Below are 27,161 nucleotides of genomic sequence, written 5' to 3'. Positions count from 1 at the left end.
GTACTTAGCAGGACAAATGCAAGAACGCCAAATTTGACAGGATCACAACAATTCATGAACAAAAACAAAGTTGTTGGAAAAGCTCAGCAGGTCTGGTAGCATTTGTGAAGGAGAAAACAGAGTTAACATTTTGGGTCGGGTGACCGATGCTACCAGGCTTGCTGAACTATTCCAGCAACTTTGTTTTTGTTCCTGATTTACATCATCTGCAGTTCTTTCAGTTTTTACCACAGTTGACTGAGATGTTACCATGAAGAAAGCAGCAGGGAACTTTAGGCTCTGTATTACTTAGAGACCTGGGGACTAGTTGCATTTATCTCATCCCCAATCCCACCACTCATGTGAAGCAGTTTCGTAGCTAATGGAAGTGTTCAAATAATTAAAGATCCATCTTCACCCTGAGTTGCTTGTAGTCATTTCGAAGAAATTAATGTTTAGTCCCTGGAGATCCCAGGGAACTCCTAGAGGTTTGGCAATGTTTAATGACATATCTGTGCTCAAGTTTCCAATCATGCCCTCGCTATGCCCAATAATCAGTGGTTACCAGTCAGAAAGTCTACCCATATGATTCATTGTCAGGTGAGATTTAACCGTATTTTGTTTTTTTAATTCACTTGTGGGATGTGGGCTTCTCTGCCTAGGCCAGCATTGATTGCCCATTCAGAATTTCCCAGACAGTGGTTGAGAGTCAACCACATAGCCGTGGGTTTGTATTCATATATAGGCCAGGCCAGGTAACACTGGCAGAATTCCTTCCCTAAATGTCATTAGTGAACCAGATGAGTTTTCCCAACAATCAACAATGGTTTCATGGTTATCATTGGTTGATGAATCTAAGATTTCAGATTCTGTAAATTGAATTCAAATTCCACCAACTGCCGTCATGGAATTTGAACCTGAATCCCAGAACATTAGCTGAATTTCTGGATTAATAGGCCTGTGATAATACCACAAGGCCATTGCCTGCTGTTTAAACCTGTCTCACCCTCCAACAGCGACAACTTAGTTCAGTACCACTAGCTGTGTGCGTATTGAGTTTCACTTCCTTCAGAAAATTGAAGAGAAGTCATGAAGATGTGTATCAATCTTTGTGAAGTACATCAGTGAATGTATTGAAAAAAAAAATTACCTTTCTGGAAATTACCAGAATTCACTGGAAGGGCAGCTGCTAACAGTTGTCTGTCTATCAGTCACACCATTTGTTCCTAATCCTCAGCTGTCTTGCTGTTCTCAAAATAGAAATGGACAGTGCTAACTTCATTTCAAAGGGGTCTGGTAAATATTACATATAAACTATTCTGAGACAATTAAACCCAAATGGCCTTGTGATTAGTTTCATCTGGTGTTATTGTTTTCAGATTGTATCTATTAATATCATCCACTGATGACTGCAAAGTAGTTGGTAATGTATAGGTTTTCTGGGAGCGAAAAATGCCCCCGCTAGTGCCTTTATCGTTACTATGGCCTTGGTCCATTTCAGTGAGATATATATGAACTGAACAGGTCAGGTTAAAAGAAGTGCGACACTGCACACAATATCCGGATCAAATTGGTGCTACATCTTCAGCAAGTCTCCTGCAGGCGTAAGAAACTTTTTTGGAACTTTGTATGCAATGTTTTTTACTTCTTTCAATCAGTTAATTGACAAATGTTTGAAAAAAATATGTAAAAAGAATAAAATCCTGAAGTTAAAAAACATTAAAAACAGGGCGATCAGGTGGACAGCAAGGTTCTTACTAAATGTAAATGGATTGTCTCTCAGTTCTAGTGCAGGATCTCCACCTCTATCATTAATGTCCTTAAATACAATCTGATGTCCTTGGCTTCAAGCTCTTTTGACTTTGAATCGCACAAAATAACAAAAATACATTGAGGCTTTAATGTAGGCAACTGAACTAACAATAAAATAGTTTTTAGACAATTGTTAGGGAAGGCACACTCTCAGCAATTATTGCCCAAATATGGTAGATTATGAGGCACTGAAGCTAGCAAGATAAGCATTAACCATGTGGTTTTGTGAATTCTATAAGTGAGGCCTTTCTTTGGTGCTCTTCTGCTGTTCACAGTTTCAAACTGGTAATCTGGATAAAGATGGTTGAAACCATTTTATTTTGGTTGCTTTTGTTGTATTTATATTGGCAATGATGAAATGTTAGCTCCTCTGGTTTTCTTGAAATGTTTTGTTTGATACAGACTGTGATTAGAATTTAAAAGGACTTGTGATAGCAGCATTCCTGCCTGCAGACTAAACGCTCAGCTCTCTGACCTTCGGTGACAAGAGTTTGAGAAATGTTTTTGTTTCATTTTCCGATGAAAGTCTGCTGTGACACAAATAATAACTTCAAAAGGATCCAAACTGCGGAGAACATTTGATGTTTGTAAGGCAATCTAATGGGAATATAATCATGTAACTAACCTACCAAAACAACTCCAACAAAACTAAATAAACAGTGAACACGTGTATGTTAAATTTAGTTTTCCTGGAAGTAAAATAATGATTCACATACATGGGTATAAAGTTAGTAGGCAGATGTCTTTTTCTGATCAACTTTGGTTAATTCAAGTGAAGTTTCCCTTGAATTAAATGGAATTAAATGAATAGTAGGAGCGACATTGTTACAAATGTGATTCTTTAGTTTTGGTGATATACATGAGCCTGAAGCTGTGACTCATTTGATAAGCCCTTGGATAAAATCATTCCTAAATATGTTTTGGAGAGAAAGGTTAATTGACAAAGAGACTTTGGGCTTGGAAAGGAGTGAACGTGGCTATTTGAATATCACAGAATTCATGAGACAGCAATGAATGGATAAATCATCTTCCCTTTTAAGGAGCAGAACGTTACAAAACAAAGTGAAATACAATACATAATAGTTGTCAGGGGCAAACTTCAATGTGAATATCCAAATAATGTTATAAATAAATTTGAAAAGCACTGCTTCATGGTTTTCCTCTTAGGGCTTCATTGTTTCCACAACTGAAAAATAAATAGGGGAGTTTCCAATTTGTTTTGCTCTGTAATTTTAAATGACAAGGGTCTTGAAAATGTGATTTTGTTAAGAAGAATGCCAGCCTATGATATGTCAGAGCTATTGCTTATTGGGCTGTGTTTTCAGAAGGTTGTGTGTTCAAGTCTCACTTCAGTGTAGTGTCTAGGCTAGTGTTTGCAGTGCAGTAATGGGAGACGCTGACTTTTTAAAATGAAATTGTTGAACTGAAGTTTAACTGAGGAAATCTGTTAAATTGTTAAGCTGCCCTTCAGGTAGGTATGAATGATCCTGTGGCATATTTTGAAGACTATCAGGGAATTTCTCCTTCAGGTCCTGATCAATATTTAGCCCTCAACTGGCTCACTAAAATTATCTATACGACTACTATCACATCGCTGTCTGAAGGAGCAAATCTTTCTTTTCTCTGTTTCTGGAACTTATTGGAACTGATGACTGAGGATATTAAACATGATAGGCTCTGCACCATGGCTTCATGAAGTGTATTTGATTGTCTTTGGAATCAAGCAATTACTTTACAAATGTGTCCCATAGATTTTTTTTTAAGCACCCTCACCCCGCCTTCGATATGATTTGCCAAATGGTTTGCCACAATTCGGTTAGAGTAAGTTATGATGGCATTTCCCTGCACTTTAAGCTTATACAAAATCTAATTGCCAAGCTTTTGATCCCCTGTTCTAATGTCTCTCAATATAGCATGTTGTGAAATTTCTGCCTGATTGCCTTGGGAGATTTTACTGCATTAGCTGTGATTTATTGCAAGTAGTCATTTAGAAATAACATGTAAGCTACAGGTTAACAAATTACACATTCAATGAAAATACTTCTTAATTATTGGAGAATTGGGTGGGGGAAGTGGAGGGTAGAGAAAAGCTTGCTAAGTCAACATACCATCAGACAAAGACAGAGCTACACAAGGCCTCAAGTAGATAGTCATTTGCAGGAAGATGATTTGCTGAAAAATGACATGCATCACAGAGGTAACAGTTGGAGGCGTAGCACACAGCAAGTTCCTTCTCAATTGTATGAGGATATACACCTTAGCCATCCTTTACACCCAAGGTTTGGTACAGCACCAGATTGTGGGAGGTAGTTCATTGCATGTCGTAAGCATGCAGTCCAACAGCAGATGTTTAGAGAAATCCCAACACCCCAGTGTTGCACGGCAGCATCCCACTAACTGATGGAATGAGGCATTAAAGTTGTAGCTATGCAGCATCTGAAAATAGCTGCTTCAGTTCCTCAATTCATAGACACAGTCTGTGACTAATTCCGGCAAAATGCTTTATCATAAGACGTGGATGCAGAAGTAGGCAGTTCAGCTCATTCGGTCTGCGCCACCATTCAATGAGATCACGGCTGATTTGATAATCCTCAACTTCACTTGCCTGCCTTTACCCTATAGCCCTTAATTCTCTTACAGGTTGAACATTTGTCTCCCTCAGCCTTAAATGTACTTAACAGCACAACCTCTACATCCCTCTACGTAAAGAAGTCCACAGATTCACTACCCTATGAAAGAAAAAAAAATCCTCCTCATCTCTAATTTAAATGTATGACCTCTTATTCTGAGATTATTATGAGGTCCTAGATTCTCCCATAAGGGGTTAAAAAAACCTTTCCTCATCCACCTTGTCAAAACCTCTAAGAATCTCGTATGTTTCAATAAGGTCACCTCTATTTTCCTAAATTGCGATGTGTGCATGCCCAATCTTATGAGGATCAGTCAAAAGACAGTCCCTCCATACCTGGTATAAACCTAATCAAACTTTTTTGGACTGCCTCCAATAACTTTCCTGAGATAAGAGACCAAAAATTCTTTACAGTACTCCAGCTGTGGTCTGACTAGTGACTTGTATAGTTTTAGCAAGACCTCTTTAGTCTTATATTTCATTCCATTTGAAATGGACATTCCATTTGCCTTCCTGGTTACACATCAAACTAGGTGTTTCATGGAGAAGAACTCCCAAATCCCTCTGTTCTGTAGCGTACTGCATACTTTGTCCACTTAAGTAATGTTTAACTCCTCTATTCTTTTGGAAAGTGCATAACTTCACATTTCCCCACATTATATTCCATCTACTCAGTTTTTGCTCACTTATTTAACTTGTATACAACTCTCTGCAGGTGCAATGCACTTGCCTTCCCATCTGTTTTATTGTCATTAGGAAGGATGGCAAAGCTTAAGAAAATGTGTGGAAGAGATTGACTGACTGGAATAGGACAGGGAAAAACGTTTTCTCAGGAGTTGAGTTGAAGCCGATGTTTTCTCCTTAGAACAGGGTGTATAAGATAGAGGTATTCTTAATTATGAATTTTTTAATAAAGTAAATATGGGGAATTAGAGGATGCAGATTTACTACAAACCTACATCCTCTGATTCTCCATGTTTTAATACAGAACAAAGAGAGGAATAAACAGGAGGAATTTCTCTTTTGTGCAGCAAGTTGATATGACCTAGAATGCACTGCATGAAAAGGTGATGGAAACAAGTTCAATAGGAACTTCCAAAAGGGAAATTTTTGTACATGTTTGAATGCGGAGAAGTTCACAGAGTGTTGGAGAAAGAAGACAACACTAATTGGAGAGTTCTTTCGAAGAGCTGACACTGACAAAATGGGCCAAATGGCCTCCTCCTGTGCTGCATCATTCTGTGAATTTATGAATAATGCAGTTAACGCCCACACTAGTGTGGGAATTCAATGCTTGGATTAAGGGTTAAAAGAGAAATTCCCGTTCTTTATTCAGGGAGCTGCAAAACTGAACTTGTATGGAGTGTGAATGTTTTAATCCTATACAGGCCCATGTAGTTCCCTCCTTACAGTGACACTTTTACATTCAGTACGCAGCAAGCAGCAAAACAGACAGAAGAATTGAATGGCTGCCCTTGGACTACATTTCAGAACTTCTTTCTCTTATAACAGTTGGTTATCTTTTTCCTGTAACCTTTCTGCTTTACATTGCTTTCAGATGGAAGATCCACTTCAATTAAAGGAGAATGGCAATGAATGCTTTCAGAACAAAGACTATGACAAAGCAATTGAATGCTACACAAAAGCTATTCAACTGACAAAGGACAAGAAAGTCCTGGCTGTACTTTATAGAAACAGAGCAGCTTGTCATTTGAAAAAGGTCTGGTCTCAACTTTTTTCTCCCCCTGAAACAACTAGCGTTATTATTGGCAAATGCTTATTCATTCTGTGTTCTGGTATTTTGGTGCAATTAAAGCGATACATACATATTGATATCCCTGAGTGAGTGTAAATAACATAATGTGGGTGGTCTAATTTACTTACAAGTAAAATGGTGGCATTTAGTCTGAAATTGAAGGTCATATATATCAATCTTGCAGCTGAACCTTAGTTTCCTGGAGTATAAGTATTGCAGGATGGGCAGGTGGAACTTTGTGGAGAATTTGTAGTGAAATCACTGTTATCGTCCTTGTATACCCATTAACAATTTCATACAACAAGCGAGGATAATATATTTACACCTGTATAAAGTAGCTGCTCATGGTGCACCTCCATTATACTTGCCAGCGATAAGTATGAGATTGTCATTCAATAAACTTGCAGGAATAATCTCAAAAATATTAATCTTTTCTTTCATCAATGTCATGCATCCATTGAACTGACCCACAACACTGTTACTCTCCTGGAGTACAAACAAAACAAAAGACTTTCTATTGTGTCAGGAGGCTAGAGAAGTTGGCATTGTTGTCCTTACAGCAGAGAATGATTAGAGAATATTTGACAAAGGGTTCAAAATTATGAAGAGCTCGGATATAGCAAGTAAGGAGGAGCTGTTTGCACTGGCAGGAGGGTCATCAACTGTACGCAATTGATTTGGCCAATGTTTTTAATGTATTGCAGTGAACTGTGTGAAAAATGGCTCAGAAATATCATAAAATCCACTAGTCATATTAAAAACTCGTTCTTCCTTCTTCCTTAAAGGAAAGTTATGTTCCTGCTGCCTCGGATGCCTCAAAAGGTAGAGCAACTTCTTATTTTTCAAACTGACAAGCCTTCAATTTAAAATTGTCATTCTTGATTTTAAATTCCTGTACGGCTCGTGCCCCCATAACCCATAATTGCTTCTAGTCTCACAGCCCTTCTAGTTATCTGCACTCTGTCAATGTTGGCGTCTGATGGATTCCTAATTTCCATCATTCCAATAGTGCCAGGCATATTTTCTGCTGCCTGGGCCCTAAGCTTTGGAATTGTATCAATATCCCCGTTGCTGTTACTCTCCCTCTTTAATTTGGTCCTTAAAAACCTAACTCTTTGAACAAACCTTTGGTCACCTATCTCAATATCACTTTCCACCCCACTATGTCAAATACTCCAGTAAAATTGTGGGATGTTACACTATATGAAAGGCACTATGTAAATAAAATAAACAAATTGTAGCTGGCTGCAACGAAGGGCGGCCTACTTGCATTTATCGTAAAAAATAACATGTTGCTTCACTTGTCAGCTATTGATGTGGACGCATCAGACATCAAAGCACTTTACAGGCGTAGCCAGGCACTGGAGAAGTTAGGGAAGCTGGATCAAGCTTTCAAAGACGTTCAGAGGTGTGCCACGATGGAGCCCAATAACAAAACATTTCAAGAAACCTTGCGACGTCTGAATCATGACATTCAAGAGAAGGTGAGATTTGAAAAATTAGTTGTGTTTTAAACAGTGTAGCTTTATTGCTACATCCAGAGAAATGAACTTGAAATAATAATTCAAGGGCAATTTTTTTTATTGGTTTGGTGTCCACCCATAACCTCTACAAAACATATTGAAATTCTTTTCGTAAGGTTATCTGACCATTTTAGAGCTTTCAGATTCTAATAGATTCTTCTTTTTAAAGTAAAATGTAAACAAGCCTCTCAAAATATCCTTGAAAGTTTTGAAAATTCTGCGTCATTACAATGCAAAATGTTTTGCAACTTTGAACATTTGTTACTAAATAATGTGAGTGGAGCTATGCCCTCCCATGCCATTTTTATTTGTCCAACTCCTTTTCCTACATTCAAATGATAATCATTTAAATTCAGAAAACAGGAATTATCCGAAACTGGAACCACTCTTGAAGTAATGTGTACAGTTCTGATTTCTATGTTACAAATTCATTGTTGGTCTTCTTATTAAAGGAAAGATGTTGTTAATCTTGAAAGGGTTCAGAAAAGATTTACAAGGATGTTGCTAGGGTTGGAGGGTTTGAGCTCTAGGGAGAAGCTGAATAGGCTGGGGCTATTATCCCTGGATTGTTGGAGGCTGAGGGGTAACCTTATTAAAAGTTTATAAAATCATGAGGTACATAGTTAGGGTGAAGAGTCAAGATCTTTTCCCCAGGATAGAAGAGTCCAAAACTAGAAGATATAGGGTGAAGGTGAGAGGGGAAAAGATTTAAAATGGACCCAAGGGGCAGCTTTTTCATGCAGTGGGTGGTACATGTATGGAATGAACTGCCAGAAGAAATGTTGAGGGCTGGTACAATTACAACATTTAAAAGGCATCTGAATGGGTATGTGAATAGGAAGAATTTAGAGGGATACAGGCCAAATGCTGGCAGATGGGACGAGATTAATTTAGAATATCTGGACAGCATGGATGAGTTGTACCAAAGGGTCTCTTTCCATGCTCTACATCTCTGTAACTCTATATGAAGGATATGGTGATACTGGAGAAGATACAACAGTCTAAAACCAGAACTGAGGGATTAGTTCTATTCAGAAAGATTCAATGGCTTGGATCTCTTTGCTCTACAAAGGCAAAGCTTAAATGCTGATCTGTTAGAAGCTTTTAAAATTATCAAAGAGCTTGATATAGTAGATGGATAGAGAGATGATGTTTTGATTTTTGGGGGATAAATCAAAATGAATCTTTGAATACAGGATAATCACCAATAAATTCAATAAAGAATTCAAAAGAACATTGTTATGTGAAGAGTGTTGGACCGTCTACAATGCAGAGTAACTGAGCTGAATGTGATGGCGTATTAAACGGAGACTCAGCAAACCCATGAGGGAGAAAAGAATAGAGCATGGTGTTGAGATAACAAGGTGTAGAGCTGGATGAACACAGCAGGCCAAGCAGCATCAGAGGAGCAGGAAGGCTGACGTTTCAGGTCTAGACCCTTCTTCAGAAAAAGTATGGTGTTGATAGGATGAGATGAGGAGATATAGTGGAGAGCTCGAGTGGAGCATAAACACCAGAATGGACAGTGGACAGAAAAGCTTGTTTCTGTGCTGAAAAGGATTATGTAATTTGTCATACATTGATGCAACAGTTCATAGCTGTGCGTAAAATCTGAGACAACCCATTGAATGAGGGAGGCTCCAATACTTAAACAGATCCTGTTACAAGTTTTTGGATCTTGGGAGATGGGTCATTCATATGGTCTGATGTCTATACATTTTTAAAATCTAATTTATCAAATAAAACGTTTTACTTCTTACATTTACATTTTTTACATTTAACTCACTATGTTTGAAATAATAACATTACAATGTTTTCCCTCGAACAGCTAAAGATTCAGTTCTCCACAGATTCCAGGGTAGAGCGGATGTTTGAGATCTTGCTAGATGAGAACATTGACAAAGACAGGAAGGAAAAGGTTTGTCCAGTTCTCAAACATTTTTTGTACTGGCAGAGAGTGGGATTTGCTCTTTTCAAGGTGTTCACCTCCTCTTTTTTTCTTGGTCTTTCTGCATCCCTGCGCAGAAACTGAATGGTTCAATTTTAAAAAGGATGCAAGAACAGAGAGACCTCGAGATTAAAGCACATGGAATATCTTTGACACCAGTAGAGAATGTTGAAAGGATGTTAATAAAGCAGAGGCCTAATATATAAAAAGATATGCTAAATATTTATAAATTATTGATTGTACAGTTTCAGCTGGTGTATTCTGTGCACTACACAGCTGCCAAAGCCTTTGGAGCAGATGCAAAGATCATTTGCTGAAATGCTACCTGGATAAAAGACAAGATCAGAAATCACACCACACCAGGTTATAGTCCAATAAGTTTACTTATTTGAAAGCTCAAGCTTTTGGAGCCTCAGTCCTTCTTTGGGTGTTAGTAAGAGAGGTATTAAACAAACTTAAGATGCAGTTAAATCTTTAATCAATTAGAAGGTTTTAATTGATTAATATGTATATGTGAAAATGTCACCTTTTCTTTACACTAATAAAACCTTTAGTTCCCTCAGGACCATGGCTTGAAAGGAATTTAGGGATTTACATATACGTAGTAATCAAATGAAACCTTCTAATTGATTAAAGATTTAACAGCATCTTAGGTTTGTTTAATACACCCTCATCAGTGATGTGAATCTTTGATCTTTTACTTATAAAGTCTATGTCTCATACTATCTCACTCACTAACACCTGAAAAAGGGCTGAGGCTTCAAAAGCTTGTGATTTCAAATAAACATGTCAGCCTAGAACCTGGTGTCGTGTGACTTCTGACCTTGTCCACCCCAGTCCTACAACAGCACCTCCACATCAGGAATAAAGGAATTTAGCTTTGTGCAAAAAACTGGACAATTGGGATTGTTATAACAAACAATTCCTTCTTATTATCAAAACCCTGTAAGATTTTGAACACCTCTGTCCAATCTCCCCCACTCCTTTTTTGTTCTAAGAAAGAAAGCCTCACACTTTCCTTAGAACTGATGTCCTTTTCTCTGGTACAATTTGAGTAAAAATCTACTCCAAATAGATTTCTCCATAACATCCTTGATTGATGTCGACTTGCAAATCAAAGGTGCAATTTTATAATGCATGGATGATCTATGATAGAAGGATGTTGGAATGTAGGGGCTGCATTTTATATTCTCCTACCAGCAGGCTTGATGGTGAGGGGGCTAGGAGGACAAAATGAAATCAGCGCCTGGCTTTCCCACCATCAGCTCCCCTGTTCACAACCTGTCTGAAATTTTAAGGAAGTGAGGGACGCAGCCTGCCCGATTGTGACCTTTAAGTGGTAACAAGTGGAGAGAACATTTGGGAAGCCCAAAAGCTTTAGCTGTGTTTGCTACTGCCAGGAAAGGAGGGAAATCTTCTTGGTGGCCATTTGGGTCCATATGAGCCATCTGCCCTAGGCCAGCTCCTGCCACAGCCCTCCTTCTCCCATCCTCTTGAATCTAGCCACCAACTCGCTCAGCACCAAATTCCTGGGTCCAAACTGTCAGGTCCTTGCAAGACCCTGATTCAGGGTTTAGTGGTGCTCTGCAACATAGTAGAACCCTCTGTAGTTACAGCAAAAGCTGCTACTCTCCATCTAAGGCAGGACTTTCTACTGAGAGTAGGGTGGAAGACTTGCCTTAAAGCAACTTATTCCATTATGTCGCTTATAGATGAGACGTGGAATAGTGGGTCTGCTTAGCTTTGTCATTTTGTCTGGGAGGGTTGATCGTGGCAGGTTTGGTGGAGGTTACAGGGACTTCACTGCTCTATCAAGCCAGTCTCACTGCAATGCACAACATGGCCACTAACTTTTCCATTAATTAAATGTTTACTTGTAAACTTAGAACACCTCATATTTTCAATGCAATTGGCTTCTAAACAATAAGGAAACATAACATGAAGTAGCCAGGAATCTGCAGAATCCATTTCAAAAACACCAAAGATTGAGCACAAATTACCTGGCATTACAGGGTATTGTGGTGATTCCTTGCTGTTTGGAAAGAGTCAAATGTATCAGGTTTTGTGGAGAGCTTCTTGCCATGCCTCTGGCAAGTTCTTTTCTCTCTGTCAACCCAAACCCGCTTCATTATCTACCGTATTCCTATGGTATCCCTCTCATCTGACATTAGCTCAATTCTCCCACTTGCCACAGCCAAAAGAACTTGCTTCCGCCTGATATCCTGAAATGCCACGGCATGACTAGCACCATTGCCATCTTTAAAAGATGGTTGTGCACCCAGATAAGCCCAGAGCTGCACTGCATGGTTCATTGTCCTGGGTGTGGCAGATAAGGGGAGTTTGGTACCCCACTTTGCAGACAGGCACCTGAAGGTCCTGGGGCTTGTGCAGAGGAGAGACACCCTGCTCCCCCATGACTAGCAGTGGCTACCATGATACTCAACCCTGCCAGACAGCTCAGTGCAGTCTCCGCTATCTAGTGCAATGTCCAGCACTTTGTCTATTTCACCAAGTGCCACTGCCTTGTCTCTAATGCCTCACATTCACTCTATGTTTGCTTCTGCACCCATGTTGCACCTAGACTTAAATTCCAGCACACTCACTTTCACACGAATCATCATCACTCACTCAACCTTCATATTACTGAACCTGCATGCCCTCACAGACTCACTCGAGCCACCTATCCACCTTTTATCCCACCTGCACCAGCACTAAGAGTTGTGTGATACACTTTAATCTCTCCTATTACCTCCCTTTATCCAATTCCAGGAAAAATCAGCCCAAAAGCCAGCAGAAAGAGCTGAGATGGGTGATGAGGTGCCTAACATTAAGCTCCTCACCTCCTCATGCAGAGATGATCCTGACCAAGCTCCTGCACTAGTAATGGAGGCTCCCCTTGACTTACTGTGCCAGAATACCCTGATTCAAAGGTTTCTCCTTTAACTTGATTGAGGACTGTTGACAACCCTAACAAGCTACTTGTCTGTGTCTGCACTACAATGGCATGACAAGAATGTTGTAATGAGAGACTGGTAGCTCTGGGTGCGGGGGTGTGGGTGAAATGGAAAAAGGTGAGGCAAGATGGGGATGCTGCGGGCATCCAAGTAGGTTCAAGGTGGTGAGTGCAGAGATGCAGTCTTGTCCAGTCCAAGAGCAGTGTTTCTGCCTCTACATGTAGCGCGACCTTGCAGCAGCATTACAATGATGGTGGCTGGTGCATCCTAAGATATACTATCTTTCAAACAGATTTGAGATGTGCCATGGCGATGCAGAGAGTCCGGCAAACGTTGAATGCCAGCCTCTGCGACATGTGTGAGGGTGGCCACTGCATATGGAGTGTGCCGGCTATCCAAGATGAAGGTCCTCAGGTGTGAGCAAGAGACTGGTCCCTGCCTAGTCTTCTATGTCAAGAATTCCTCAATGTCCAGTTTTGACGCAGCTGGTAGTAAGATAATAGGCTGCACATGAGCAATCATAGAATCCCCTACAGTGCAGAAAGAGGCCATTTGGCCCATAAAGTCTATAGTAACCCTCCAAATTACATGGGTTACTGTCCATGTAATCCTGCATTTACCATGGCTAATCCACCAGGTCTGCATGTCCCTCGTCGCCACAGACGCTTTATCGTGGTTAATTCACCTAACCTCCACATCTTTGGACTGTGGGAGGAAACCAGAGCACCCAGAGAGAACCTAAGCAGACATGGGGAGAATATGCAAACTCCATATCGGCAGTCATCCAAAGGCTGGAATCAAATCCAAATCCCTGACACTGCAAGGCAGGAGTGCTAACCATTGCGGCAACATCCGACCCAATGGTAATGAGGTAAGATCTGCAGTTAATGAGGTTGCTAACAAGCAATAATCTCCTTATTAGGCTCCCGAATGGGAATCACTTCTCAATGTCTGGAACACTTTTGGAAAATGCAACAAGTTGCTCCTGATGTTGAGAAAGGCCTCATTAGATTTCTCATGTGAATCTTCCAGATTCTCACCATGTCCCACATTTTTTACAGCCCATAAGATTCTGCTCGTTGTGACAGATTTCATACAATCATCTGAATTCAAATGTTAATGTGCTAATGCGAATTAAGTTACAAAATACACAAACAAAATGCAGCCCACAACTTTACTAATGCTAAAATGTAAAAGAACGAAAATCAAAAAGAGTAAAATAGTGCAACTGTTGACGTCTGAAATATAAGCAGAAAGCACAGGAGAAACTCAAAGTCCTCGGCAAAATAAGAGTTGGACAAAGCAAGAGTTAATTTTCTGAGTGCAAGAAATGTTTAATCTGCATCTCTTTTCACAGATACTGTCTGACCCACTAAGCTTTTCCAGAATAATCTGTTTTCATTCAAGAAAATCAATGCTCACTTGGTTAAAAATTGTCACTGAATTACTGCCAAATAGCCTGATTTCCTTTTTCTAAATGACTCCGGACATCTGCTTTGGTGTCACAGTCAGTTCGGCTTATCTCCAAGGCTGTCTGACATGTCTCAGCCGACAGGACTCACAACTCAGACTTTTGTTTTTTTTCAAATCCCATTCCAGATACTTGAGAACAAAGTGTAGGTGTAGGACTCAGTGTCGTTCTGAGGGAGCTCTGCACTGCTGAAGACATGGCTTCTGAATTGTTGCCTTCTGGCCACTCAGAAGGATGTTGGTTATATCATGCCTGATGTTTGGAAGAAGGCGAGAGAGTTCACCCCAATATTTGGCCAATATTTAAACCTCCAAATCAGCCTCACTAAAACAGGAACAAGTGGTCTGTTTCCTTGCTGTATGACTCTATATGATCTTCTAGTATCGATGTCTCCTACTGTGCACAAATCAAGAACATAATAAAGAGAAGCAGAAACAGGCCCCTCAAACCTGCTCTGCCGTTTGGTAAGACCACGACGGATCTACCCCAGATTCATTTCTCACTTCAGCCCCTCATATCCTACAACACTTTGATATTTCAAAAATCTATCTCCTCTTTTTAAATACTTTTAGTGATCTAGCCTCCAAAACTCCCTGAGGTGGAGACTTCCAGATATTCATCCCTCTCTGGGAGATGACATTACTTTACAGCTCCTTTCTGAATGAGTGTCCACTTGCTCTGTGACAGCGTCCTCTAGTTCGAGACTTTACCACTTGTGAAAACATTTTCTGATCATTTTTATTTGTTTCATAAAGATCGCCCCAATTCTTCTAAACTCTAAATAAAGATCGAACCTGTTAAGTTGCTCTTGATAAATCAGCTCCTTCACCACAGAAGTGAGCTCAATGAATCTATTCAGAACTGCGTCCAATGAGCATTCATATGGGATCAGTTGGCTCAGTGGGCTGGATGTCTGGTTTGTGATGCAGATAGATGCCATTAGTGTAGGTTCAGTTTCCATACTTGCTGAGGTTGCTGTAAAAGTCCTACTTTCTCAATGTCACCCCTTGTGTGTGCATGGTGACCCACAGATTAGACTCATCCCCAGTCTTCTCTAATGACAGAGCAGTCCTGTGTTACACCTGGATTGTGGCAAATTTACCTTTAACTAATGCCAATTTATCCTTGCTTAAGTATAAGGAAAAAGTTAACAGAGCACTTAATTACAAAATAGCCTCCTCCTGAGTAGGTAGGCAAGATACTGTCTGAGAAACAAAATATGATGCACTTAAATTCATCTTCCATGCTAACATTGCCAATCTGATTTGCCCAGTCAATATGCAGATTAAACTCACCTATGGCAATTGTTAGTCCCCTTTGTTCCCACCTCTGTTACTGCCAATTTATACCTTGTCCTACAGCGAGCCAACTCTATGGAAGCCTATAGGTGATTTATACCTTGATTCCTCAATTGCACCCCGACTGAGTCCACATCACTATCTATTGCACCGATTAGCATTGTGCAGCATCAGCCCATATCTGCCGATTTAAACCATTTGTCAAATCAAAAAAGACAGAAGCAGCTCTCACCAATCACCTACCTGTGCTATCACATTTAAGTTCTGAGAGATACAATAGGTTGAAGGGACTCTCTGCTGATGTTTTTTTAATGTCCTGATGTTGCTGCCCTTCTTTCACAGGTTCTTGCTCCCAGTCTGCATCACTGTGATGCTTAGGCGCTGCAAATTCCTCCCAGTCTGCTTCTCTGTGATGCTAACCTACTGCACACTCCTCCCAGTCACATTGCCAGCTCAACAGTGTCTACATTTCAAGTGTACTTCATTATTTGTAAAGTGTCATCGTCATAAATTGTGCTGTATAAATGCAAGGCATCTTTATTGTTTTCCTTTTTTTTTCTTTGTTTCTCTCGCTTTGTCTTTTCTACTTTTAATCCTTCCAGTACTTTCCAGCTTAAAATGAAGCACGGGACTCTAAGGCACAATGGTGTTTACTATTTTTTGATTGTTCAGCAAAGGGAATTTTTAAACAATCATCAAACCATGTTATGCCTGTTGTCAACCTTAAAGCATCAGTGTGTTGAGATAACTAGTTTGAAAAGTTTTGCAAAACTATCTCCCTTCAATCTTATTGATTTTTCCAGGCTGCCAATAACTTGATAGTACTGGCGAGAGAAGATGCAGGAGCTGAACGGATTTTCAGAAACAATGGCCTTAATCTGTTGATGCAGCTTATTGGTACCAAAAAAACAGAGCTAATGCTTGCTGCAATAAGGACACTTTCAGGAATGTGCAGTCGCCACAAGTCACGGGTGAGATATCAGTTTACATTGGATTAGATTGAATGTACAGTATACAAACAGACCACTCAACCCATCTGCTCCTTGCTGGTGTTAATGCTCCATATTGGCGTGCTCCCCAGTTCTTTTTTCCCTCATGTTTATCCAGCCTTCCCTTAACTACATTTACATTGTCCATATAACCTATTCCCTGTGGTAGCCAGTTCCTTATTTTCACCACTCTGGGTAAGGATGCTTGTCTTGAATTTCACCGTTGGAATTTTTTTGTGACAGCCTCACAAGTGGAGACATCTGTGCATGTTGCCTTTCAAACATCTTCAAGACTCCTGTCGTTACCTATAGCTCTTTAAAACTTTTGCTTCAAGCATTTATCCACTTTTTTGAACATTACCAATGAATCTGCTCCACTGCCTTTTCAGGTAGCACATTCCAAGTAAAACATGTTTCCTCATACTACCCCTGCTTCTTTATCTACAATTTGTATGCTTTACTTACCAACCTTCCTGCCCCTGGAAACAGCTGCACTCTATCAGCTCTGTTAAAACACTTCATAGTTTTGAATGTTTTTATTATATCTCTGCTTAATCATCACTTTTCAGAAGACAACCATCATCACTCCAAGCTTCAAATTCATTATGATTCACAAAACTGACCATTAAAGTGCTTGGAATTTGATTATTGATCTGTTTAGAAAATTGATTAGCGGGCAGAAAACCAGAGTAGGAATATATAGAATTGAGGTCGGTTGGCTCGCTGAGCTGGTTTGTTGATCTGCAGACGTTTTGATACTGTGCTTGATAACATCCTTTAGTGGTATCGTGTCTTTTTGTAGCCAGTTGGTGTTCATGACCGACACTCACTCATCTCAATACGTATGGACAAGGAGAGCCACAACCTCGACTGGGACAACACCTAGATCCTGGGACAGGCTAAGGCAGAGACAAGTACAAGAATTCCTGGAAGCATGGCACTCCACGAAGCAGGCTATTAATAAACGCTTTGAACTCGACCCCATATACATTCCACTACGGAGGAAACCCGGAAGTGAGGCAATCCATCGTAACAGACCCCAGAGTTTAGAAACCAGGTGGGAAAACACACTGATTCTTCATCAGAGGCTGCACTGATGATGTTACCAAGCACGGTAATGAAATGTCTGTGGAACAACAAACCAACTTGATGAATCAGCCAACCTCAACGCCCACCACCCAAGCTACAGATCTACACCAAAATCTTAGAATATTTAGAATGTTATCAAACTTAAAAACATGGCAGTGCTGGTGCTTAACTATCACAATATTTATAAATGACTTGATAATACAATGGAGAGCCAAATATTAATTTTTGCTGCTAATAGTAAAGATTGAAAGTACAAAGAGTAGACTGGAGCATAAAATTACAAACTGACATTGATTGATTGAGTGAATTGGCAAAGGTGAGGCAGGTGAATTTCAATCCAAGTCGGTGTGAGGTCATTTACTTTTGTATAAGATCTGAGTGTTATTTATTTGGTGAAAAGCTGGGAGGTGTGGAGGATCAAAGAGAATTAGAGGTTCATATACATAAATTGTGGAAATGCTGTGGTCAGGGACTAAAAACTAATCATAAAGATTAATGGAATATTAAACCATATTCAGACAATTAGAAATAAAGGTGAAAGGTTTTGTACAGCTAAGAGAAGTTCTGAGCAGAACACATCTGGTGGACTGTATATCGTTCTGGGCATTGCAACTTGGAGAGGAGAGATAAATTTCGAAAGGAACGCATTGCAGTACCAAAAGCATGTTACCAGGGTTACATTATGAGGAGAAATTGCTTAAACTAGGGTGGTATTATCTGGCAAATAGACGGCTAGTGGGTGATTTGTTTGAGGGATTCAGTATTTTGGAAAGAATTAATTAGTTCGACCACTTTTTCCCAAATATTTTTCCCACAGTGTTCCAGTATCATTTGGTGGCTTGAAAATTGTTGCAAGCCCTGAGTGAAGACTGAGAGCGAGAGCCTGTTAGAGCAGAAACGAGACTGCTGTAACTTGTTCTGAAATCCTCAGTAGCCATTAGTGCCTTAGATCTTATGACTCCAAGTTTTAAAATTGTGATCCCATTTGGGGTCCCGACCCCCGCTTTGGCAACCCCTGGGATAGATAGTATGTGGAAGCATAACATTAAATTCAGGTCTAGAACATTAGAGCAAGAGACTAGGAAACACTCATTCACTCAAAGTGTGAGTTAAGTGTGGAGCTCTCTTACTAAAAGCTGTAGATTCTAGCTCAATTAACAGTTTTCAAGATGAGATTATAAGTGTTTTTTTTCCACTCGGCAAGAATATTAAGCATCAAACAGCATGGAAAAAGTCCCTTCTTCCAACTCATCCACGCTGATATGGGGCAACACAGTGGCTCAGTGGTTAGAACTGCTGCCTCATAACACCAGGCACCTGGTTCAGTTCCACCCTTGGGCAACTGTCTGTGTGGAATTTGTGCATTCTCAGCATGGTTTTCTGCTGGTGCTCTGGTTTTCTCCCTCAGTCCAAGATTGTGCAAGTTGGGTGGATTGACCATGCTAAATTACCCATAGTGTTCAGGGATGTGTAGGTTAGGTGTGTTAACCATGGGAAACGTAGGGGATGGGTCATGATAGGATGCTGTTCAGAGCGTTGGTGGGGACAAATGGCCCGTTTCCACACTGTAGGGACTCTTAAGATTCTAAGAAGTTTCTCTATCCAAACCAGTTCCCCTTGCCTACGTTTGGTCCATATCCCTCTAAACATTTCCTATTCATATTTCTTTTAATGTTGTAGCCTATATCTATTCCTTCCCCCAGCACTTCATTCCACATGCAAACAATTCTCTGTGTAAAAAAAGTTGCCCTCGAGTCCCTTTTAGATCTTTCTCCTCTCACTTTAAAAATATGCTGTCTAGTTTTCAATTCCCCCAACCTAGGGATAAGACCTTTGCTATTCTCCTTATCTATGCCTCTCATGATTTTATAAATCTTTATTGAGTCACCTCTCGACCACCTCGGCCATCTTGCCTTGCCCTATAACTCAAATCCTCCAGTCCCAGCAACATCCTTCTAAATATTTCCTAAAGTCACTCCAATTTAATAATGTCCTTCCTACATCAGGATGACCAGAACTATACACAGTATTCCAAAAGTGGCCTCACTGACGTCCTGTACAACCTTAGCATGATGTCCCAATTCCTATACTCAATGGTGTGAGCAATGAAAGGCAAGGAATGAAATTGGAATAGTGGAGAAGATCAGCCAGCGAGCAGAGAGATTTAAACTAGTTAAGGGGAGGAGGGTTTGGGAGAGGGGAAATGTAGACTTACAAAGCAAAAGGACATTGCAGCATTATAGGGCAGTTATTTGCATTACAACATTCAGAGTGGGACAGGAAGGGACAGACTGTATAAACATGAAAAAACACAAGGCCAAACGAGGGAAATAGTAATAAGGCAAAAGTAATGCTCTGTTGTTGAATGCATATACTATTTCAGAACAAAATAAATAAACTAACATCTCAAAGAGAAGTCAATGGATATGATGGTATAGCCATTACAGAGACATGGATAAAAGGGGATCAAAGCTGGGAACTAAATATTCAGGAGTATGTGACTTTTTAAAAGACAGGCAGGAAGGAAAGAGTAGTGGTTTAGTTTTGTTTGTATGGGATGGGATAAATATGATAGCAAGAAATGATATTGGATCAGAAGATATAAGAATTAATATGGATACAGGTGAGAAATAATAAGGGGAAGACAATATTGATGAAGCCTCCTGACACATGGTCAAAGAATAAAACAGGAGATAAAGTGGACAAGTGAAAAAGCCAGTGCATTAATCATGTCTGACTTAATCTTCATGTAGATTGTTGAAGTCAAATTGGCAGGGATAGTCATGAAGAACAGTTCATAGAGTGTATTCAGGACAGCTTAATAAATTGTGGATCCAAGCAGGGATCAGGCTATATTGAACCTGGTTATGTGAAATGAGGTAAGGTTAATAATATGGTCTGTAAGTAAAAATTCTCCTAGAGAACAATGAACATATCATGGAAGAACTTAGCATTCCTTTTGAGAGGAAGAAACTTGGCTTGGAAACAGCTATGGTAAATTTAAATAAAGGTAATTACAAAAGCAATGAGACCAGAGCTGGCTGTAGTGAACTGGGAAAGGAGTTTAGCAGCAAAAATAGTTGAGGAATAATGGAAGACATTCAAAAGAAACTAGTTCATGGTTTACAGCAAAGATAGTCCAGAGAGGAAGAAAAATTCTAGGAAGTAAATAAGTCAACCACTGTTAACCAGTGAATTGAAGGAAAGCATCAAATTGAAATTTTTAAAAAAAGCCTGATGTGCAAAGATAAGTAACAAACCAAAGGATTGTGAAAGTTTTTAAAAAAAGAGAAAATAAGCTATGAGCATAATCTTGCTAGCATAGTAACTTTAGGATAGACAGTAAAAACTTCTTTATCTATAGAAAAAGGAAGACAGAGGCTAAAGTGAACATAGACCCCTTAGAGAACAAGCCTGGAAAAATAACGATGGTGAACCAGCAAATGGAAAAGGAGTTGAATAAATACTCTGCTTCACAGTAGAAGATGTTAGTAGTGTTATAAAATTACTAAATAATCAAGGGGCAAAAGGAGGAGTGGAAATACATACAACAATTATCATTACACAGAAAAAAAGTACTAGAAAAGATTAATGTGGCTAAAGACCAATAAGTGCCCTCGGTTGATGGAATGCTTCGAAGGATATTAAGGGAAGTGACTACAGAGCTAATGGATGCACTAGGTGTAAACTCCCAAAGAAAAAGTGCTGAAGGAGTGAAAAACTGCCAATGTAACACTTTTACTCAAAAATGTAAGGAATCAAAAATGTAACAATATTCCTGGTTTTTTAATATCTGTTACTGGCTAAATGTTATATTCTACTATAAAAGATGTACTAGCAGCAGTTAGAATTATATAATACAACCAGACAGAGCCTGCATGACTTTGCAAAGGGGTAATCATGTCGAACAAATTATTAGAATTCTGAGAGGAGATAAACAGAATAGTCGAAGGGAATGCAGCAGACATAATATATTTAGATTTTCAGAAGATGTTTGAGAAAGTATTACATATTCGGCTACTTTATAAAAGCTTATGGTATCATGGGTAGTTTATTCGCGTGGATAGAAAATTAGCAAACTAATAGAAGACAGGGAGTTCCAATAAGGAGGTTATTTTCAGGATGGCAGCTTGTAAGTAATGGAATACCATGGTGATCAGATTGCAATATGTACTAATGACTTGGATGAGGAAAGATCTTATACCATAGCCAGATTTTGAATGACACAAAAGTAGGTGGGAAGATAATTAATGAGATTGACACAGACAAACAGTCCACAGAGGATAAGCAAGTGGGCAAAAACTTGGCAGATGGCTTAGATGGTGTATAATGTGGGAAAACATGCAATTATGCACTTTGGCAGGAAGTATAGAGGAGCTGAATATTATGTAAACAGAGAAAAAAGCAAAGAGCTGCAGCACAGAGGAATTTGGAAGTCCTTATCGCTGAGTCATAAAAAATTAGCATGCAAGTTCATCAGGTAATAGGGGAGGCAAATGGATTGTTGGCCTTTATTCCAAAGGGAATGGAGCATAAAACTAGGGAGGTCTTGCTAAAACTTTGCGATGCACCAGATCACACCTGGAGTACCATGAGGTTATAACTCATTCTTAGATAGTAAGAAGCTTTAGTCCCCTTTCGTATGGAGAGGTATATTGTATTGGAGGCAGTCCAGAGAAGGTCACTAAGTTTATTCTGATTATGGTGGCATTATATAATGAGGTGATGTTGAGTCATTAGGAGCACTCCTTGAAGTTTAGATGAATGAGCGGCGACCTTACAGAAACATGCAAGATTATTAGGGGGCTTGATTGGGTAAATATGGAGAGGTTGTTTCCCTTTGTAGCGGAGTTGAGGACCAGAGAGTATTATTTCAGAGGAAGAGATTGCTCATATAAGACAGAACTGAGGAAGAACTTCTTTCAAAATATAGTGAATCTGTGGAATTCTTTGCCGATGATGGCAGTTGACGCTGAGACAGTAAGCTTGTTAAAGTTGAGATAGACAGATTTTTAATCAGTATGTGATTCAAACATCAGTAAGTGAATCAAGAGTGATGGGCAGATGACGGGAAAGTTGGATTGAGGGTTACAGGTCAGCCACGATCTCGTTGAATAGCAGAGCAGATTTGATGGGCTGAATGGCCAACTCTGCTCCTGTGTCTTAAGATCTTATGTTTTTAGCCAGAAGTCATTGATCAGCAGAACGGTTGGAGGGACCTGAAAACCTTGTCTTGTTCCTAAGTTCAATCAGGGTCTGTATATGGTCTGTGGTGTTATTGAGAAAGTTGGATACTAACGCGATCGTAATTTTATATTTGCAGGCAATTGCCGTGTTGCATTTTGTGGGCTTGGACAAGCTTTGCAGTCTTATGGCCCTGGACAATGAAGAGATTGCATTGGCGATCTCAAGTCTCTTCCAAACAATCCTAGATAACTTTGAAGGAGTAGATAGTAAAGAACATCGTGGGAAGGATGAAGCTCTGGTGCTGGGTATGTAAAATCATGGTCACAGATCTGCTTATAGACACAACCAAAGATTTCACACATCATAGTATGTTAGATAATCGGCTTAAAGGCTATCATATCACACATAACTCTGTTACAATTTTATTATTACATGCATTATGCGGCTATGATCTACACTGTCATTTATTTTCTGGTTGTATATCTGATATCCAGCAGTTCTCAGAATGGGGTTTCAGGGTCGGTGAGGGTGTCCATAGAGAATTTCACAAGAATATATGAAATAGGTGTGGGGAAAGGCCGTACAGCCCCCATGGATCTGTTCCTCCATTCGTTACAATTAAAGCTAATCACTTGCTTGAGATCCGTTTAGCTATCCATTCCTCATTTCCTTTGATCCTCTTAGAAACCAAAAAATTGTCTACTGCAGCCTTGAATTCACTAAATGCTGCAAGATTAGTGATCCCCATAGGGTAGAGAATTACAAAGATTCACAATCTTATGCATGAAGACGGGACTTCTGTTCCTGCTCCTAAATGGTCTGAGACATAACCCCATGTTCTGGATGCCACAACCAGTTCTAGGTAACCTCTTGATGCCTACCTTGTCAAACCCCTTCAGAATCTTAGTTTATTTCAATCTGAGCAGTTTTCACTCTTGTCACTTCCAGAAAATCAGGCGATCCTTGGCTGAATGTCTGTGCGGTGTTTGCACATTCTCCCCATGTCTGTGAGGGTTTCTTCCAGATGTTTTGGTTTCCTCCCACAGTCCAAAGATGTGCAGGCTGGGTGGATTGGCTAGGCTAAATTAGCCCTAGCCTTCAGGAATGTGTAGATTAAGTGGGTTAGAGGGGTATGGGTCAGGGCGGGAAGCTCTGAGGGTCGGCATGGACTTTTTCGGCCGAAGGGCCTGTTTCCACACTGTAGGTGATTCCATGGTTCTGTAAAAATATTAACCTAACTTACACAGCCTCCCATCCAAGGACAACCCACACATTCCAGGAATCAATGTCATGCCTCCTCAGCAAGTTAATCCTTCCTTAAATATGTATACTGTAACAAAATGGAGCACAGCATTTCATGACATCATAGCCCTGTACAATTGTTGCAAGACTTCCTTGTTCTTTTTGCCTTCCTAAATGCTTACTATACATGCAAGAAAATTTTCTTATGAATACATCCAATTCTTTCCTGCCTTTTAAACAATATTCTGCTTCCTGATTCTTCTTACCAAAATTACTGACCTTCCCCACATTGTACTATATTGATCATCTTGTTCCCACTCACTTAACCTGTTTATATTTCTTTTTAACAACTTTGTGTCCCCCTTCAGCTTTTTTTCCCATAGAAAATTATGCCTTTGGTGAACATGAGTACATTACTGTAGGTGTTTGTCAAAGTAATTAATATAATTTCAAAATAGCTGACTGAATCTAACAATTACAGCCTGCCAAATTGAATCTGCCCTGTATGTCCCTACGCTTTGCTTCCTGGTCATTAAGCTATTCCCTAGCTTTGCTACAATATCACTCCAACTCCATTAACCCTTGTCTCATACATTACTCTTAACTTAAGTATAGTATCTTAAACCTTTAATGCTTTTTGGAAATCCATGCGTACAATATGGACTAGTTACACTTTATCTCCCATATAATTCTATCATCAAATATTCTAAAAATTTTAAAACACAATTTCCTTCCCATAAAATATTGACTTTACCTGGTCATACTATGATTTCAAGGTATTTTGTGAAGAGTTTTTTTTAATGTTGGTATCTGACAGTTTCTCAATGACTGTCATGTTAACTGGCCTGTAGTCCCCTATTTTCACATTTCCTTCTTTCTTGAATACTGTATAACATTTCCTGACTTCCAGTCTGCTAAGAACATTGCAGAATGCATGAAATTTTGGAAAATTGTAACCACATCCACTATTTAGAGTCATAGAGAAGTACAGCATGGAAACAGATCCTTTGGTCTAACTTGTCCATGCTGGCCAAATATCCTAAATAACTCTAATCCTATTTGACAGCATTTGGTCCATTTCCTTCTTTTCTCCTATTCATGCACCCTTCCAAATGCCTTTTAAATGTTGTAATTGTACCCACCTCCACCACTTCTTCTGGCAGCTCATTCCATACATGCACCACCCTCTGCATGAAAAAGTTGCCTCTTAAGTCCCTTTTAAATCTTTCCCTTCTCCATTTAAACCTATGCCCTCTAGTTTTGGACACCCTCACCCTGGGAAAAAGGCTTTGTCTGTTTACCATATCCATGCCTCTCCTGATTTTATAAACCTCTGCAAGGTGACCCCTCAGCCTCTGACTCTCAAGGGAAAATAGCCCCAGCCTATTTAACCTCTCCTTACGGCTTAAACCCTCCAACCCTGGCAGGATCCTTGTAAATCTTCTCTGAGCCCTTCCAAGTTTAACAACATCTTTTTTCCTTTAGTAGGGAGACCAGAAATGCGTGCAGTATTCCAAAAGTAGTCTAACCAATGTCCTGTACAGCCGCAACACGACCTCCCAACTCCTATACTTAATGCACTGACCAACAAAGGCAACCGTACCAAATACCGCCTTCACTATCCTATCTACCCAGGACTCCACTTTCAAGGAGCTATGAACCTGCATTCCAAGGTCTCTGTTCATCAGCTCCCCTGCCCTGACATTCCTTTCCAAACTGCAGCACCTCACAGTTATCTAAATTAAACTCCATCTGCCACTCCTTGGCCCATCGGCCCAGCCAAGCAAGATCCCTCAGTACTCTGAGGTAACCTTCTTGGCTCTCCTCTACACCTCCAATTTCAGTGTCGTCTGCAAACTTAGTGACCATTCCTCCTATGTTCACATCCAAACCATTTATATAAATGACAAAAAACAGTGGACCCAGCACTGATCCTTGAGGCGCACCATTGGTCACAGGCCTCCAGTCTGAAAAACAGCCCTCCATGACCACAATCTGTCTTCCATGTTTGAGCCAGTTCTGTACCCAAATGGCTAGGTCTCCCTGAATTCCATGTGATTTAACATCACTAATCAGTCTACCATGAGGAACCTGGTTGATCGTCTTACTGAAGTTTATCAATCCTCTTTGTTACTCCTTCAAAAAACTCAATTAAGTTAGTGAGACACAACCTCCCACACACAAAGTTATGTTGACGATCCCTTTGCCTTTCCAAATACATGTAAATGCTATCTGTCAGGATTCTTTCCAAAATGTGCTCACCAGCAATGTCAGACTCACCGGTCTATAGTTGCCTGGCTTTTCCTTACCCTATTTCTTCAATAGTGGCACCACGTAAGACAATTTCCAGTCTTCCAGTAGCTCACTTGTGGCTAACGATGATACAAGTAAGAGGCCCAGCAGCCACTTCCCTTGCTCCCCACCGAGTTCTAGGGTAAACAGATAAGGCCCCAGGGATTTATCGCCTATATGCATTTTAAGCTGTCTAGCACCTCCTCTTCTGTAATATGGACATTTTTCAAGATGTTTCTGCAGCTACTTTTTCAGAAACCCAGGACTTATGCTATCAGATGCGGAGAATTATTAGTTTTTAGTGCCTTAAATTACTCCCTTACTATATCTATCATGATTTTAATTGCATTAAATCCCTCACTCTTGGTTACTCTTATGTTCTATTATATAATTGTTGTCTCCTACAATGAAGATAAATGTAAAATATTTGTACAATGATTCTACTATTTCTCCTTTCCCCATGATAACATCCCCTTTCTCTGCTTCTAAACAACCAACATTTATTTTAACTATTCTCCTTTCTATATACTTCTAAAAGTTCCTACAATTTGTTTTCATATTCTTGACTAGTTTAGTCTCATTCTTCATTTTCCCTTTTAATGAAGAGTTTGGTAGTCCTTTGCTTGTTCCTTAAGCTCTCAGATCTCAGGCTTGCTACATTTCTTTGTAACTCTACAAAGTCACATATTTTGGTCTAATGATACCCTTGACTTATCTGGCAAACTTTGTTTGAACTTTCTCACCGGAGACTGGTATCTGTGATGCTGGAGATCACTTCAGGAGGCTGAGATGAGATCAGCCACTTCGCACTTCTGGCTGAAGATTGCTGTGAATCCTTCAGGCTTATCTTTTGCAATGATGTGTTGGGCTCCTCCATAATTGAGGATGGGGATATTTGTGAAGCGTCCTCCTCGTGCGAGCTGTTTAATTGTTCACCACTATTCATGACTAGATGTGGCAGGACTGCAGAGCTCAGATCTGATCCGTTCTGT

The 27,161-nt window shown here is 39.9% G+C and overlaps 1 protein-coding gene across 2 annotated transcripts in view; it reads left to right on the top strand.

The window, feature by feature from the left end:
- Positions 1–1,450: 1,450 nt before the first annotated feature.
- Positions 1,451–27,161, top strand: part of unc45b (unc-45 myosin chaperone B) — a 70,144-nt gene continuing 44,433 nt past the window's right edge. The window contains exons 1-7 of one of the 2 annotated variants that reach the window (XM_059643948.1): positions 1,451–1,583; positions 5,979–6,140; positions 6,962–6,998; positions 7,485–7,660; positions 9,528–9,617; positions 16,174–16,341; positions 22,772–22,940. In XM_059643948.1, coding sequence (XP_059499931.1) covers positions 5,979–6,140; positions 6,962–6,998; positions 7,485–7,660; positions 9,528–9,617; positions 16,174–16,341; positions 22,772–22,940 — 802 coding nt within the window. In that variant the 5' untranslated portion in view covers positions 1,451–1,583. Of the gene's footprint in view, positions 1,607–5,978; positions 6,141–6,961; positions 6,999–7,484; positions 7,661–9,527; positions 9,618–16,173; positions 16,342–22,771; positions 22,941–27,161 lie in introns of both variants that reach the window. The other variant, XM_059643952.1, reaches the window with a different exon arrangement.

This window comes from Stegostoma tigrinum, chromosome 3, assembly GCF_030684315.1.
Source record: "Stegostoma tigrinum isolate sSteTig4 chromosome 3, sSteTig4.hap1, whole genome shotgun sequence".
Lineage (NCBI taxonomy): Eukaryota > Metazoa > Chordata > Chondrichthyes > Orectolobiformes > Stegostomatidae > Stegostoma > Stegostoma tigrinum.
This window is presented reverse-complemented; position numbering and strand designations above follow the sequence as displayed.